Source organism: Lutra lutra, chromosome 7 (assembly GCF_902655055.1).
Source record: "Lutra lutra chromosome 7, mLutLut1.2, whole genome shotgun sequence".
Taxonomy (NCBI): Eukaryota; Metazoa; Chordata; class Mammalia; order Carnivora; family Mustelidae; genus Lutra; species Lutra lutra.
In genome coordinates this window covers 131406850-131424646 of record NC_062284.1, presented here as the reverse complement: position 1 = coordinate 131424646, position 17797 = coordinate 131406850, and the positions used below count along the sequence as shown (strand labels likewise).

General features: G+C 42.8%; 1 protein-coding gene across 10 annotated transcripts in view; it reads left to right on the top strand.

Annotated features, from left to right (window-relative positions):
• The window catches only part of TTLL5 (tubulin tyrosine ligase like 5), a 284234-nt gene that overhangs the window by 243565 nt on the left and 22872 nt on the right, over positions 1-17797 (top strand). For 5 of the 10 annotated variants that reach the window (XM_047735331.1, XM_047735328.1, XM_047735329.1 and 2 more), the window contains one exon: positions 16393-16409. The exons of 3 other annotated variants lie outside the window; for them this stretch is intronic. Coding sequence is in view for 2 of the 7 variants with exons in the window: in XM_047735326.1 (XP_047591282.1) it covers positions 2203-2273 (71 nt within the window). In the remaining 5 variants the exon portion in view is untranslated. Of the gene's footprint in view, positions 1-2202; positions 2534-12624; positions 13365-16392; positions 16410-17797 lie in introns of those variants that run through there. 2 more of the 10 variants (XM_047735327.1, XM_047735326.1) reach the window with 2 other exon arrangements.

The following is a 17797-nucleotide window of genomic DNA, read 5'->3' as shown; positions in this document are numbered from 1 at the left end:
AAACTCCCAAGAGAGGAGTGATGATTCTTCCATTGTTAACAATTACTACTTTGTTATAAAGAGACGTGGAAAGTGCAGTGGCCCCTTTCTCAAATTACGTTCATGTTACAGAAGCACACACACCCACTGGAAAAAAAAAAAAAAAAAAGTTGCTTGGCACCCTGGGTGGTTAGACTTGTGCCTACCACCCCAGCTCGTAGTGCGTTCGAATTGTCCTGTGAGATATCCATTCACTTTGGGTGGAAGTGGATCCTGTTTATTCTTGTATTCCTGAACTGGGCTGGTAACCAGCATAACATTGCCTTACTTTGTTAGCTTTTATACTTATCACTACAAGTTATCAGTCTATACTCTGGATGTGTGGAACCCACACATCTTGCTGTCGGTTTCAAAGAAATGCTTGTTATAGGCACATACCTTTGCTTTACCATCCTTATAACCTCGGGTCATAATTGCTCCTCAAAGTTCTAAAGAAAGAAAATGGCATGCTAGGCCATGCCTGTCTTTGGAAAAAGCAAGTTTTGTACATGGAAATATTTACATCTCTGCTTGCCTGATCTGTAGAATTTACTGGGCCCCAGAGTGTGTGGGTGGGTAACTGTAGGGCGTGGAGAATGGTGGCTTGAAGTCTATTTCTCCATTAGCATTGATTGCCATTGACATTTATTCTTTCAAATTATAATTATAAAGGAAAAGACTGGGCCTCTCTTGTCCTCAGAATGAGCAGAGCATCGCTAGGAAATATAAAACAATAGTCTCTTATACTTCTTTGTGTACTCCTCTTTCGAACATGCCAGCATTTCCATTCAGGACTCCTGTAGGTATCAGGAACCTTCTTCTATTGAAACCTAAGGCCAGGTTAAGTAGTTACCTGCCAGGGGCACCTGGGAGGCTCAGTCATTAAGCGTCTGCCTTTGGCTCAGGTCATGATCCCAGAGGCCTGGGATCGAGTCCCATATAGGGCTCCCTACTCAGCGGGGAGCCTGCTTCTCCCTCCCCAGCTCCCCTGTACTTGTGTTCCCTCTCTTGCTATCTCTTTCTGTCATAAATAAATAAAAAACCTTAAAAAAAAAAAAAAAGGTAGTTACCTGCCACCAGAGAGGAACAGCTTAAATGTGCAGCATGTCCCCTTAGCCGTATGGGTAAAACACAGCATGTATCCCCAGTACAAAAGGAGGATGTAACCTGGGAAACCAACCTGGTTCTAAGACAGTGAAGTGAATGGAAAGGTCAACTGGTTAGAAGTTAGTATTTTAATGTTATTTCTTTGTTTATGGTTATCAGGTTAAAAAAAAAAAAAAAAAAGAAATCCCTCCTTTTTACATTCAATTGGACCAAAAGGTGACAGAGGTGTTTCTCCTCCTCCCATCCACCTCTCCTCTGCTTCCCAGGGAAATTAAGACATGTTTGTTCGTGGGATGAACCCAAATGAAGATGTTTTAGAATTTAACAAGTGTTTTGGTTTTTTGGTCGTTGTTGTTGTTGTTTTATAATTTCTTATGGCTGAACTGCAAAATAATATTAGGTAATAAATTGCTTGCCGTTACTTGGGTTTTGGAACACGGCATCTTGAAAATGCAGCTCTTTTTTAGAAATAGGACTCCGGGGCACCTGGGTGGCTCAGTGGTTAAGCCTCTGCCTTCGGCTCAGGTCATGATCTCAGGGTCTTGGGATCAAGCCCCGTATCGGGCTCTCTGCTCAGCAGGGAGCCTGCTTCCCCATCTCTCTGCCTGCCTCTCTGACTACTTGTGATCTCTGTAAAGTAAATAAATAAAATCTTAAAATAAAAGAAAGAAAGAAAGAAATAGGACTCCTCGCAGGCCTTGTATTCAGCCATCCCTGCTGCTGTTCTCCAGGATAAATTGCAGTTCTGTGTACGTGTTCTTACCCTCCTCTTTTATGCAGAGAAGTCGAGTTGTCTCTGTAGCCTTTTGATTAATAAAAGAGAGACCGCCTCAGTTTACCTCTGTTAAGGAAAGTTCGTGTACATCAGCATAGGGAATAGTCTCGGGGGCCAGACCTCATAAAAACCTACCACTTATTTGGGACAATTAGCAATGGCTAATCAGTGGCTCAACAGCATGTCTGTCAGTCTGTCCCTGTGCCCAGGACAGCTGGCCTCCACCCTTCTCCTGGGTAGCACCTCTGCCTTCCTCAGGACCCCGCCTCTCTCAGTGTGGTTGTTTCTCTCTCGGTGTGCAGCTATCAAAGGACAGAATTCGAAAACTGGGCTTTCATTCACCCAACAAAGTGCCGCTGGTGTACAGAGCTAAAGGGGGCGGCTGCTGCCTGCAGACCAGGGCCAGCCTGTGACCAGGAGAGTGTAACGACATGACACGAAGCTGCCAGCTTCAGCGTTTCTGGCCGTTTCTTCAGGTGGCACGTGCAACAGACTTTTCATCCCTAGCATCAAGTCTCAAAACATAAAAGCACCTGCAGGAAAATAACAAAATATAAAGGGAAAACCAAGGCCAAAGGTCAAGATGGTTCGCATTTTTCAAATATAAGACCAAATAAAATTATGATAATCAAGGTTAGATTTGGTTCTGAGTCTTCTCTCACAGGCCAGACAAAAAGAGAAACCTGACACATCGAGGTCTGTAGTTCTCATTTTCAAAAAGGAAGCCATACTCCAGAGGAAAATTATTAAACTTTTTCCTAGCTGCTTTTTTTTTTTAAGATTTTATTTATTTATTTGAGAGAGTTTGAGAGAGAGAGAGAGAGAGAATAAACAAGGGGAGGAGACAAGTGGTGGGGGAGAGAGAGAGAGAGAGAAGCAGACTCCCCACTGAGCAGGAATCCAGATGTGGGACTCCCTCCCAGGACCCAGAGATCATGAGCTGAGCTGAAGACAGACGTTTAACCCACAGAGCCACCCAGGAGCCCCTTCCTAGATCTTATTCTAAAAGAAGTATTTCACATGCTTTAAAGCGAGGACACTGAACAGAGTAATGGTGCCCTCACAGCACAGCGGTGTGTTTCAAGGGACTGCTCCTCGGTGTGAGCTACACGGAGGCAAAACATGGCAGTTCAAGTCAGTGAAGACAATTTTGTGAACTATTACAGTCCAAGTCACTTTGTGGTCCAGTATAATCCAATGAGATAGTGGTTCTGTGGAGGGGTGGATGGACTGCATGTGTCTTAGATAATCCTACATATCCTATACCTTCTCTCGGGTGATGGCTCGGTGAGAGCTAGTTGTGCTCTTAGGCAAAGGCACAGAGGCCTAGTCTTCTACATGGCTCGTTGAAGATGGCGCCGATGTGCTCTGGAAAGCAGGTGGCAGAGGAAACGTCTCGTGGAAACTGGAGCCAAGCACCGTTCTGACCTGTCATGGCATGTTCGCTCTCTGTCCCTTTATTCTGTCCCTAGGCACCTCATGCCTGCTTCCCCCCAGTCGGGCTGATTCCTATTTGTCCTTCCTCTTTTCCAACCCTAGCCCATTCCCACCCCCAGTATGATTTAGGTGCTTTGACTGTGCTTCCAGCTATCTGCTGGGGCATTTACAACACTCTAGTATCTTTCTGGATTCCTTGACCCTTACCCCACTGCCAGGGCCGTAATCCTCTTGAAGGCAAGGAGGAGCTCTCACTTAATTCTGAAACCCTAGGGCCTAGCACAGTGTCCAGGCCAGAGCAGGGACGTAAAAGGCTGATTAAATGGATGAATGAGTGAATTTTCATATTTCTCCTAACACCTGGAATCCCTGTCCACATATACAAATCCTTCTTATCCTCTAAAGGTCTAGTTAGGTTTTGGTCTTGTCTAGTAAGCTATATTCATATAATTAGATTTTATCTTGCCATTTTTTAAATCCCTAGAGCATTTACAATTTACGTCACAAAGTTTGTATTTTTGTCATTCTTTTATCCTACTTTCTCCTTGGGTAAATTGTCTCCAGTAAGACCATAAATTCTATGACGGCAGGATTACATTCTGTGTGTTTGTGGAATCCATAAGAACACCCAAAATGCTTCATTACCTTGTAATATCAGCCCTAAAGAAAAGAATACATAAAACACATAAAATTTTTCTGAAAAATAATCTACGCCCCCTGTTCTCCTGGCTTCAAGTAAAATGCTTAACCTCAAATTAAAATGCTTTAACCTTAAAGATTTCATAAATAATGTATTTTATTATTAAACAATCTTTTTTTTTATTTTATTTTTTATAAACATATATTTTTATCCCCAGGGGTACAGGTCTGTGAATCGCCAGGTTTACACACTTCACAGCACTCACCATAGCACATACCCTCCCCAATATCCATAACCCCATCCCCCCTCTCCCAACCCCCCTCCCCCCATCAACCCTCAGTTTGTTTTGTGAGATTAAGAGTCACTTATGGTTTGTCTCCCTCCCAATCCCATCTTGTTACATTTATTCTTCTCCTACCCCCTTAACCCCCCATGTTGCATCTCCTCTTCCTCATATCAGGGAGATCATATGATAGTTGTCTTCCTCCGATTGACTTATTTCGCTAAGCATGATACCCTCTAGTTCCATCCACGTCGTCGCAAATGGCAAGATTTCATTTCTTTTGATGGCTGCATAGTACTCCATTGTGTATATATACCACATCTTCTTTATCCATTCGTCTGTAGATGGACATCTAGGTTCTTTCCATAGTTTGGCTATTGTAGACATTGTTGCTATAAACATTCGGGTGCACGTGCCCCTTCGGATCACTACGTTTGTATCTTTAGGGTAAATACCCAGCAGTGCAATTGCTGGGTCATAGGGTAGTTCTATTTTCAACATTTTGAGGAACCTCCATGCTGTTTTCCAGAGTGGTTGCACCAGCTTACATTCCCACCAACAGCGTAGGAGGGTTCCCCTTTCTCCGCATCCTTGCCAGCATCTGTCATTTCCTGACTTGTTAATTTTAGCCATTCTGACTGGTGTGAGGTGATATCTCATTGTCGTTTTGATTTGTATTTCCCTAATGCCGAGTGATATGGAGCACTTTTTCGTGTGTCTGTTGGCCATCTGGATGTCTTCTTTGCAGAAATGTCTGTTCATGTCCTCTGCCCATTTCTTGATTGGATTATTTGTTCTTTGGGTGTTGAGTTTGCTAAGTTCTTTATAGATTTTGGACACTAGCCCTTTATCTGATATGTCATTTGCAAATATCTTCTCCCATTCTGTCAGTTGTCTTTTGGTTTTGTTCACTGTTTCCTTTGCTGTGCAAAAGCTTTTGATCTTGATAAAATCCCAATAGTTCATTTTTGCCCTTGCTTCCCTTGCCTTTGGTGATGTTCCTAGGAAGATGTTGCTGCGGCTGAACGTCGAAGAGGTTGCTGCCTGTGTTCTCCTCGAGGAGAACACAGGCAGCAACCTCTTCGATATTATTAAACAATCTTAAAACTCAGAATAACCTTCCTTATAAATTACCTAGTACAGTATTTCAAGCCTATCAAAGTTATAAAACTACTTCCTTGAAATCAGAGAATGACTGGTCACTGTCCTTCAGATTACAACTTCTTATACCCATTCAGAAACTTACTATAAACTTACTTGTTGGGACGCCTGGGTGGCTCAGTCAGTTAAGCGGCTGCCTTTGGCTCAGGTCGTGATCCCGGCCGGGGTCCTGGGATCGAGTCCTGCATCGGGCTCCTTTCTCAGCAGGGAGCCTGCTTCTCTCTCTGCCTCTGCCTGCTACTCTGTCTACTTGTGCACTCTCTCTCTCTCTCTAATAAATAAATAAATCTTTAAAAAATCTTTTAAAAAATAATACACTTACTTGTTACAAAGCAGAATTCAGTATAAAGATGTTCTACTTTAGGGGTGCCTGGGTGGCTCAGTGGGTTAAGGCCTCTGCCTTCGGCTAGGGTCATGGTCCCAGGGTCCTGGGATCGAGCCCCGCATCGGGCTCTCTACTCAGCAGGGAGCCTGCTTCCTCCCCTCTCTCTCTCTCTGCCTGCCTCTCTGCCTACCTGTGATCTCTGACAAGTAAATAAATAGAATCTTAAAAAAAAAAAAAAAAAGATGTTCTACTTTAACCACATCCAAGGATCTCACTTTAAGGGAACAAAGTCAAAATGAGGTTTAGTTTATTTGGAAAACGTCCTCCTTCAGCTTTTGTCCCTCTATACCAGCTGATCGGAGGGAGCTCTTTGACCTTATAACACAGATCAGGTTTTGGTTTTGGACACTCAGATTTTTTTTTAATTCTTTTTTTATTTCTTCATGAATTTTTTAGGCTTCTCCTAAGTTGTCTGCTACCTGACATTGGACACTGTACTCGAGTCGTAGAAATCCGCCTCGTGTTATGCGTAGTGTAAGATGTACCCTGATGCTTCTGGAGTCGTGTGTTCTAGTTTATTTTTAGCATACCATGCTCTCAAAAACAAAAGTCTTCTCAACTCTTACCTCCTACCTTCCCTACCTGGTCTTGCTTCAAGTTCAGTGCCATCATATGGCGTTTTCTAAAAACTTTTAAAAAACAGAATTACCGTATAATTCAGAAATTCCTCTTCTGGATGTATAACCACAAAAACTGAGAGCAGGGTCTTGAATAGATGCTTGTATACTCATTTTCATAGCAGTTTTTTCTCAGCAGCCTAAAGGTGGAAGCAACCCACGTGTCCATCAATGGACAAAGGGATAGACAAGATGTGGTATGTACATACAATGCAATAGTATTCAGCCTTTAGAAAGAAAGAAAATTCTGATACACATTACATCATGGACGAACCGAGAGGATTTATGGTAACTGAAATGAGCCAATCACAAGAAGACAAATAGTATATAATTCTACTTATTTGAGATAGTTAGAGCAGTCAGATTCAGAGGCAGAAAGCAAAAGGGTTGTTACCAGGGTCTGGCCAGATGGGAGAATGGGGGGTTATTTTTCAGTGGATACAGAGTTTCAGTTTTGGTGGTTGTTGTTGTTTTGTCTTTAAGTAAGCTCCATGTGGGGCTTGAATTCAGGACCCTGAGATCAAGACCTGAGCGGAGATCAAGTCAGACACTTAACCAACTGAGCCACCCAGGTGCCCCCAGAATTTCAGTTTTTTAAGATGAAAAAAGTTCTGCAGATAGATGGTGCTGATGATTGCATAGCATGAATGTACCTCATGCCATGAACTCTTCACTTAAAAGTGGTTAAGCTGGTCATTTTTCCCCATCCCCATGTCTGGCGACTGCAAACCTGTTCTCTGTATCTATGAGCTTGTTTGGGTATGTTTGTTTGTTTGTTTTCTTAGATCCCACATGTAAGTGAGATCATATGATATATGCCTTTTTCTGTCTGAATTATTTTACCTTAGCATGCCCTCAAGGTCTGTCCATGTTAACAACAAATGAGAAGATTTCATTCTTTTTTATGGCTGGATAATACTCTATTGAATATATATACCACATTTTCTTTATTCGTTCATTCCATTAATGGACACTTAGATTGTTTCTACATTTTGGCTCTTGTAAACAATGCAACAAACAGAGGGTCAACATGCAGTGAATTAGTGGTTTTGTTTTCTTTGCATAAATACCCAGAAGTGGAATGCTGGATCATATGAAAGTTATATTTTTAATATTTTGAGGAACCTCCAGAGCGTTCCAGGACCATACCAGTCTACGTCTCCACCAACAGAGCAACACTTGTTATTTCTTGTCTTTTTTATACTAGCCATTCTAACAGGTACGAGGTGATATCTCCATGTGGTTTTGATTTGTATTTCCCTGATGGTTAGGAATGTTGAGCACCTTTACCTCTGCCTGTTGGCCATTTGTATGTCCTCTTTGGAAAAATGTCTGTTGGGTTCTTCTGCCATTTTTGTTTTAAGTAGGCTCCATGTCCAGTGTGGAGCCCAGTGTGGGGCTTGAACTCATGACCCTGAGATCAAGAGCTAAGCTGAGATCAAGAGTCAGATGCTTGACTGAGCCACTCAGGTGCCCCTCTTCTGCCATTTTTAATTAGATTGTTTTTATTACTGAGTTATATGAATACCTTATATATTTTGGATATTAACCCTATATCAGATATACGATTTCCAAATATTTTCTCCCATTTGGCAGGTTGCCTTTTCATTTTATTGTTCTCTTTACTATACAAAAGCTTTTGGGTTTGGTGCAGTCAACATGTGTTTATTTTTGCTTTTGTTGCCTTTTCTTTGATGTCAAATCCAAAAAAATCAATCACCAAGACCCATGTTAAGGAACTTACCACCTATGTTTTCTTCTAGGAGTTTTTTGGTTTTAGGTCTTACTTTAAAGTGTTTAATCCATTTTTGAGTTAATTTTTATGTCTGGTTGAGATAGGGATCCAATTTCATTCTTTTATATGTAGCTGTCCAGTTTTTCCAACACCATTTATTGGAGACTGTCCTTTCTCCATTGTATATTCTTGGCTCCTTTGTATATTCTTGGTTCCATGAGTCCTAAACTACTTGACCACATATGCATGGGTTTATTTGAGTTCTTTCTTCTGTTCTGTTGGTCAGTATGTCTGTTTTTATGCCAATACAATATGTCATACTGTTTTGATTATTATAAGCTTTGTAATATAGTTTGAAATCAGGAAGCATAGTGCCTCCAGCTTGGTTCTTTGTCAAGATAGCATTGGCTCTTTGGGGTCTTTTGTGGTTCCATACAAATTTTAGGATTGTTTGTTTTATTTCTGTGAAAAATACCATTGGAATTTTGATAAAGATTATACTGAATCTGTAGATTGCCTTGTGTAGTATTGACATCTTAACAGTATTCTTCCAGTCCATGAGCATGGAATATTTTCCGTTTATTTATGTCTTCTTCAGTTTCTTTCATCAATGTCTTATAGTGTTCATTGTATAACACTTTCACCTCCTTGGTTAAATTTATTTTAGATATTTTATTCTCTTTGATATAATTATAAATGCAATTATTTTCTTAATTTCTCTTTGTGATGGTTTGTTGTTACTGTATAGAAATGTAACAGATTTTTGTATATCGATTTTTGTATCCTGAAACTTTACTGAGTTCGTTTATTAGTTTTAACAGTTTTCTGGTGGAGTCCTTGAGGTTCTTTCTGTATAATATCATGTCATCTACTAATAGAGACAGTTTTATTTCTTTTCCGATTTGGATGCCTTTTATTTCTTGTGTATGGGTCTCGGTAGGACTTCTAATACCTTGTTGAATACAAGCGGGGAGGGTGTGCATCCTTGTCTTGTTCTTGATCTTAGAGGACAAGCAGTCAGCTCTTTACAATTGAGTAGGACGTCAGCTACGGGCTTTTCATATATGGCCTTTATTGTGTTAAGATATGTTCCCTCTTTACCCACTTTGTTGAGTTTTTATCACAAATGTATGGTGAATTTTGTCAAATGCTTCTTATGCATCGGTTGAGATAATCACATAATTTAATGTTTATCCTTCATTTTCTTAGTATGGTGTGTCACATTGATTGATTTGCACATTTTGCTCCATTGTTGCGTGTGTGGAATAAATCCCACCTGATCATGGTATGACCCTTTTATTGCATTGCTGGATTCAGTTTGCTACTATTTTGTTCAGGATTTTTGCATCTACATTTATCAGAGATATTGGTCCGAAATTTTCTTGTGGTAGCTTTGTCTGGTTTTGGTGTCCGGGTAATGTTGGCCTTGTAAAATGACTTTGAAAGTGTGTAGAAGAGGAGGGAACTCAACCTAAGCCCATGGTTATAGCTTTGGCTGATCTATGAATCCCCTGCCTTTGTGCCTTTATTCAAGAGGGTGCTCAGAGTGACCCCAAAAACTAAGTGTGACTTAAGTGTCTAGTTTGAAACATGGATTCGTTTTCCCTACTTGAAAGGAGTCAAGCTCAAGTCACCAGACATTCTCATTTGGACCTATGCTACTAGCTCTCCCCATCAACCCTCAAGCCATCCCTACTCTCTTTCCATTCTCCACATCACTGTGCACTGAGCTTTTCAAAATGCAGACTGTTTCTCACACACACCACCTAAAGCCCTTCAGAAAAGCTGACCATTACCTTTAAGATGAAGGTAAACCTAGGTAAGAGGTCTCACATGGCATGCGTACCTTTCATCCTGATGTCACATCGCCTTCCCTCCATGCGTTCTCCACACCAGCCGTCCTGGCCATCTCTGAGCTCCCCGCACCACCCCTGGGTCCACAGAGCTTCCGCAGATGCTATTTGACTCCTCGTGCTCTTCTCCCACTCTCAGGTGCGTTTGCTTTCTGTGGCCTTTCTGACAGGACATGTCCCTGTTACAGAGACCTGGGTAGTGCTCCTTTGGAGCATTCGTTACAGTCCCTTGCGATTTTCCTGTAGTGTCTGTCTTCCTCACTAGACTGTGGCAGCGTTCCCTTCATACGCCCCCAGTGGAGCAGAAAACCTGGTGTCAGGCAGGCCCGCGATAGGTATTTATGGATGAGTGAGTCCACCATTCTCTCACTGAGAGAAAACAAAGGGGCAGAGATGAGGAAACAGCTTTGGTCGACATAACTGATGGGCGGGGAAGCTGGGTTTGAACCCGGATGTGACTTCAGAGCCCTTTCTCTTTACCAGTATAATAACAGCAACAATGGTCCGCCATTTTCTCAAGCACTTGTTATGTGCCGGCGGCTGTGCTAAGCATTGTGGCGCTGTCACAGTTCATCTTCTCAACCCTACGGAAGAAGGAGGCTTTGTTCTCTAGTTTGCATATGAGAAAACGGAAGCTGAGGGAAGTGAGGTGCCTTGTCTGAGCCACACAGTCAATGGCGGAGCTGAAATCCAAAGCCAGACAGCCCTATTTCCAGAACTTAGGAGCTGCCTAGTCATATCAGAACGCTAGGCCCGTCAGGATGATTTCATGTTCCCAGCTTCCTTTCCTGATGGAGCTGGGTGGCTGGTAGCCCAACTCTCCAGCCTGGGAATCTCTCTGAAGTGTCCAGTAGTTATCTCCAGTCACTCAGGGGAATTCCTGGTAATGTGGAGACATCTGCGGGCGAGGTGGGCTTTCCTTTTCTCCAACCATTTCACGTTCCCTCTTTGGGTGGAGCCAGATGGGGGAAGGGAGAGGATAAGGATCAAGGTGGGCTTGTGCCTCTGCTCCCACTGATGGGAGGGCTAGGGAAGGTGCTAAGCTTGCCCACACTCCCTGCCACACCTCTGGAGGGGCAGCAGTTCTGACTGGCAGAGGGAGCTTAGATGGGAATGGAGCAAGGAAGCTGTGCAGCAGGAGGGGGGTGAAGATGGGAGGGTTGGGGGGAAAGAGAGAGGACAGAAGAGCTTTCTCTCTTCAGGTAACAGAAACTCAGCACATCAGTGGCTTATATAAGTGAAGGATTTATTTTTCTTCCATGTCAAGAAATTTGGAGACAGCTAGCACAGCTCCTCAGAGACGTAATGGAGCAACCAGGCTCCTCTCTTCTGCTCGACCAACCCTAAAGCATTGGCGTTCTTTTTTTTTTTTTTTTGGTCACAGGGTGGTTCCTGTTCCTACTGGCATTGTGTCCATGTTCCTGGCAAGAAGAGGGGGTTGGGAGGAAGGGCAAAAGACAAGTTCCGGCTAAATTGGCCCACTTTTTTTTTTAAGATTTTATTTATTTATTTGACAGACAGAGATCACAAGTAGGCAGAGGCAGGCAGAGAGAGAGGGGGAAGCAGGCGCCCTGCTGAGCAGAGAGCCCGATATGGGGCTCTATCCCAGGACCCTGGGATCATGACCAGAGCCGAAGGCAGAGGCTTTAACCAACTGAGCCACCCAGGCGCCCCTAAATTGGCCCACTTTTTTTAAAAAGCTTCCTTGGAAGCCCAACAGTTCCAACTAATCCATCACTGGCCGGACCTGGACCCCAGGCCCACTTCTCCTAGCAGCAAACAAGTCTGGAGAGGTAGTCTTTTGGCTGCGCACACTGCCTCTCTCTCACATTCTCTGAGAATCTCTTATTGAGGCATAAGGGGAGAATGGATGTCAAGAAACATCCATTAGTTTCTGTCACAACACGTTTTCTTTCCATAGTCTCCTCCCCTGCTGGATGGAATCCATCACCTTTCTCCATCCCTTCTCCACCAGCTTCTTGACTCTGCCAAGAGGAACACCGTTCCTTAACCTAGGGCTTGCTCTTAGTACGTGGGGGCTTGAAAGTACCTGATACCTGGAGGTTTCAGGAATACAAGAGAGTCCCCATCTTCCTAAAAGAAAGGTCATTACAAGAGAGGAGAATGGGGGAAAAACAAGGCATAGAGAAAAAAAAAAGGAACCCTATGAATGCATTTCTTAATTAAAATGATAAATTGCGGGCGCCTGGGTGGCTCAGTGGGTTGAGCCGCTGCCTTCGGCTCAGGTCATGATCTCAGGGTCCTGGAATCGAGTCCCGCATCGGGCTCTCTGCTCAGCAGGGGGCCTGCTTCTCTCTCTCTCTCTCTCTCTCTCTCTCTGCCTGCCTCTCTGTCTACTTGTGATCTCTCTCTGTCAAATAAATAAATCTTAAAAAAATAAATAAATAAAATAAAAAAAATAAAATGATAAATTGCTCTAAACACAGTATAAATTGACAGTATAGCACATTTATTTGCATGAACTAGTCATTATTTGCTCTTGATTTTTCTGTAGCAGAATGATTATGTATTCTCAAATTATGCAGGTTAACCTTGTTGTAAGTTTAACTTTATTCAACACTAAATTCTTTTCATGTGTGTTGTCTTCCTAAGGTTTTGCTCACAGTACAGCTACTTCAGAAACTGAGAGAGGTTATTAACGACCCCTGTTGCATTTAAAGAAATGCTTCTTGTGCTTCAGGTCTTTGCTGAGATTCTCCAAAAAGAATACAGCTGGATCCTGGTAATAATGAGTCAGAGAATTTGAAACAGGATTTAAAACTAACAATAAGTACAAAGCTATAAATACAAATAAAGTAATCAAGACAGTGTGGCATAGGACAGATCAATGGACTGGCACTGAGAGTCCAGAAATAAATGCACCTGTGTATGACCAGTTGCTTTTCCACAAAGGTGCCAAGAAGAGACAATGGTCTTTTCAACTTAGGATTGAAGAGACTGGTGGTACTAGAACAATTGGTTATCCACATACAAAAGAATGAAGTGTGATTCCTTCCTCATACCATACACAGAATTAACTCAAAATTGATAAAAGATCCAATGTAAGGGCTAAAACTATAAAATTCCTAGAAGAAACATAGAAGTAAATCTTCATGTCCTTGGGTTAGGTAACAGTTTCTTAGATATGACATCAAAAAGCACAAGCAACAAAAATTAAACGGTGTTGGACTTCATCAAAATTCAGAAATCATCTCCTTCAAAAAGTGCCACCAAGGCATCACAATTCCAGACTTCAAGCTCTATTACAAAACTGTCATCATCAAAACAGTATGGTACTGGCACAAAAACAGACACATAGATCAATGGAACAGAGTAGAGAACCCAGAAATGGACCTTCAACTCTATGGTCAACTAATCTTCAACAAAGCAGGGAAGAATGTCCAATGGACAAAAGACAGTCTCTTCAACACATGGTGTTGGGAGAATTGGACAGCCACATGCAGAAGAAGGAGACTGAACCATTTTCTTACACTACACACAAAGATAAAATGGATGAAAGACTTCAGTGTGAGACAGGAGTCCATCAGAATCCTAGAGGAGAACACAGATAGCAACCTCTTTGACCTTGGCTGCAGTGATTTCTTGCTAGACATGCCTCCAAAGATAAGGCAAACAAAGGTAAAAATGAACTATTGGGACTTCGTCAAAATAAAAAGCTTTTGCACAGCAAAGGAAACAATTGACAAAACCAGAAGACAACCGACAGAATGGGAGAAGATAACTTGCAAATGACATATTAGATAAAGGGCTAGTATCCAAAATCTATAAAGAACTTACCAAACTCAACACCCAAAGAACAAATAATCCAGTCAATAATGGGCAGAAGACATGAACAGACATTTCTCCTGTATGACAAGAAGACATTTGGATGGCCAACAGACACACGAAAAAATGTTCAACATCACTCGGCATCGGGGAAATACAAATCAAAACCACAATGAAATACCACCTCACACCAGTCAGAATGGCTAAAATTAACAAGTCAGGAAACAGCAGATGTTGGCAAGGATGTGGAAAAAGGAGAACCCTTTTATACTGTTGGTGAGAATGCCAGCTGGTGCAGCCACTCCGGAAAATGGTATGGATGTTCTTCAACAAGTTGAAAATAGAGCTACCTTATGACCCAGCAATCGCGCTACTAGGGATTTACCCCAAAGATAAAAATGTAGTGATTCAAAAGGGGCATGTGCACCCCAATGTTTATAGCAGCAATGTTCACAAGAGCCAAACTATGGAAAGAGCCCAGAAATCCACTGACAGGTGAATGGATAAAGAAGATCTGGTATATAAATACACAATGGAATACTACTCAGCCATCAACAACAAAAAGAAATCTTAGCATTTTCAATGACATGGATGGAGGGTGTTATGCTAAGCGAAATAAGTCAGTCAGAGAAAGACAATTATCATGTGATTTCACTCATAGGTGGAATTTAAGAAACAAAACAGTTTCATAGGGGAAGGGAGGGAAAAATAAAACAAGACCGAAGCAGAGAAGGAGACAAACCATAAGAGACTCTTAATCATAGGAAACAAACTGAGGGTTGCTGGAGCGGAAGGGGGAATGGAGTAACTGGGTGATGGGCATTAAGGAGGGCGCTTGATGTAAAGAGCACTCAGTGTTCTATGAGACTGATGAATCACCGAACTCTACCTCTGACACTGAGAATACACCATCTGTTAATTAATTGAATTTAAATAAAACAAAATTTTAAAAAATAAATTTTATAAAAAGGTGCCATCAAGAAAGTGAAAGCCAGCCTATAGAACAAAAGAGAATATTTGCAAATTATGTCTCTGGAAAGGGACTTAACTACAGAATATATACATATCTCATACAGTTCACATAAAAAGAGAACCCTATTTTAAAAATGTGCAAAGCATTTGGACATTCCTCCAAAGAAGATATACAAATGGACCATAAGCACCTGAAAAGCTGCATCATTAGGCATCAGGGAAACTCAAGTAAGAACCCCAACGAAATGCCACTTCACACCCACTAAATGGCTGCAATCAAGACAGATAACCAATAAGTGTCCTTGAGCATACAGACAGCGGAACTCTTGTGCTTTGCTGGTGGGAATGTAAGATGGTGCGACAGCTTTGGCAAAAGAGTCTGGCAGTGTCTCAAACAGTTAAACATAGAGTTACCCTAGGGCCCAGCATTTGACTCCTAAATGTGTGTCTAGGAGAAACGAAAACACTGTCTACCTGAAAACTGTACATGGGGCACCTGGCTGGCTCCATCAGTAGAGCGTGTGACTCTTGATCTCAGGGTAATGAGTTCAAGCCCCACATTGGCTATGGAGCCTACTTTAAAACAACAACAACAACAACAACAAACTTCTTCCTCTCCCTGCCCTCCCCAGCCCCTGCTCATGTCCCCAACTTGTGCTCTCTCTTGCGCTCTCTCAAATAAATAAAATCTTAAAAACTGCATGTGAATATTCATAGCAGCATTCCTCAATACCCAGAACAGGGAAGCAACATGAATGTCTATCAGATAATGAATGGTTAAACACACTGTGGTATATCCATTCAACAAATACTGTTCAGCTGTCAAAAAGAATAAAGTACTGATACAGACTACACCATGGATGGACCTTGGAGATGTAAAGCCACTACATACTGAATAATTCTATTCATGTGAAATGTCCAGAATAGGCAAATCGTATACAGGAAGTAGATCAGTGGTTGCCTAGGGCTAGGTGGGGAGAAAGGCGTTTGGGGCGTGGCTGCCGAGAGGCACAGAGGTTTCCTTTTTGGGGCAGTGACAATGTTCTAAAATTAGGTTGTGGTGATAGAAGACCACTGAGCTATACGCTTGAAATGGGTGAATTTTATTAGCATGGGAAATAGATCTCAAATCTTTAAAAAAGTGTAATAGTAAAGAGTAAAACAAACAAACAAAAAAAAAGCCTTCAGTGTAAGCAAGTTGTATGTACTTCTCAGAGGGCCAGGTTTTTTAGTAAGTATTTATTTAGTGCCTCCAGTTCATGAAGTCAGCAAATATTTGTCCCCTTTGTACGGGGTGTGCTGTAAGGTCATGAGCAGGGAGAGGCCTGTGTCCCGCTCTGGCCCTGGTCTTTGACGTTCCCAAGTAAGGTGGTGTGCCTCGGGGACAGCAGCTGTGCCTGGGCCTGGCCTCTCTTGCTTTTTCCCCGTTTGGAAAGGTGTCAGGCTCCAGAGCATTTTGGGGGCTTTAGTCAGCACAGAGCAAGGAGGACCTTAACTCTAGTCTGGGAGCCTTAAGCTTCCCCTCGTGCTCCAAATCCAAAACAGAGCAGCTGAGAATGGGGCTAGCCGTGCCGCCAATTGCTTCTGTCCCATTGTTAATCCCCCTAATTCTGCCATCCACAGGCACCGCTCCCTTCACACTGTCATGTTGCCCGCCTGTGATAGGGGTGAACAAGTGGCTTGGCTTTGAAAGGTGATTCTTCGAGACACCTCGAGTAACCCAGCTCCTGGTGTGCCGGGAAGCTCTTGACGTTCATCGCCCTGGGGCACCAGAGCTCTCTGGCGGAGCACACTTGCCAGCCAAGCCTAACCTGAAGAGAAAGTCACCTCTGCTGACGCCCCCGAGATCCTGGCCTAGCGGGCTGGCTCGCCAGGGAGAGCATTTCACTGCTAGGTGCAGACCGTGAGAAACCTCCCGTGCTTTTTGGCTCTTAGAGAAGCGTTCACGCTCTGGCATTTGGATTATCAAATCCCTTGGAAGCACAGCACAGCTGGCTTGGTGGTAATTATGTATATCGTACATCGGATTTTTACTTTGCTCTATCATTACCTGGTCAGGACATTACAACTTATTTAAGATTTCATCCATCTTGAGACACCTGGCTGACTCACTCAGTAGAGCATGCCACTCTTGTTCTCGGGCTTGTGAGTTCGAGCCCCACGCTGGGTGTGGAGTTCACTTTTAAAAAATCTTAAAAATCTTTAAAAAATAAAAATAATAAAGTTTCATCTATTTCTCTCACAAGCCCTGGATTTTATGCCTCCCCCCCCCAAAAAATGAGTCACTTTTCAGTCGATAGGTACTTTTTTCACAGAGCCCTGGAACTAACTCATTCTAATTTCTCTCTGTTCCCAAAATGATGAGTTTATCCGTGTACTGACATGTTGGTTATATTTGTGAAAGGATACCTCCTGATGGCGTGTGGACCGAGAAATGCAGCTGGAAACTGGGGGGGTAACAGCGCATGGTAGCATGTGACTTACTGTCATGTGTGTCTCTCTAATCCCCACTCCCCCGTGCTCCTGGCGCTTACAGAGCCTAAGGAAAGCCTCGTCTCCCTCCTGGGCTCTCCCCTCTCGCTGGAGGAAGGGGAGTAGCAGGAAATGGAATCTGCCCGGGTCATGGGATTTTTGAAAGAAACAAAGCATGATCTGATGAGGAGCAGGTTAATCCTACGATTTCATTTCCCTTTCAGAGAGGGCGGGGGCTGGATTGTGAGATGAAGTATTTGGTTTCACATCTGTTCCAGGAATTATCCTCGGCATAAATCCATTTTTCTTTTAAGCATCCTAAAGCATCCCAGGGAGCTTCTCCTCCCATGCACCCTCCCCACCCCCACAGCCCATTTCATGGCCACAGAGCAGCTGACAGACTCCCGGAGAGATCTTGTCATTGTTGTGGGAGGAATCTCTTAATAAGTCCCAGAGGTACAAATTTCTGTGGGTCAGTACTATCAGTTTTGGGTCTGCGCTCCATGAACAGGTTCGAATAAAAAGGAAGTAGCATACCAGCAGTGCGGTATAATGG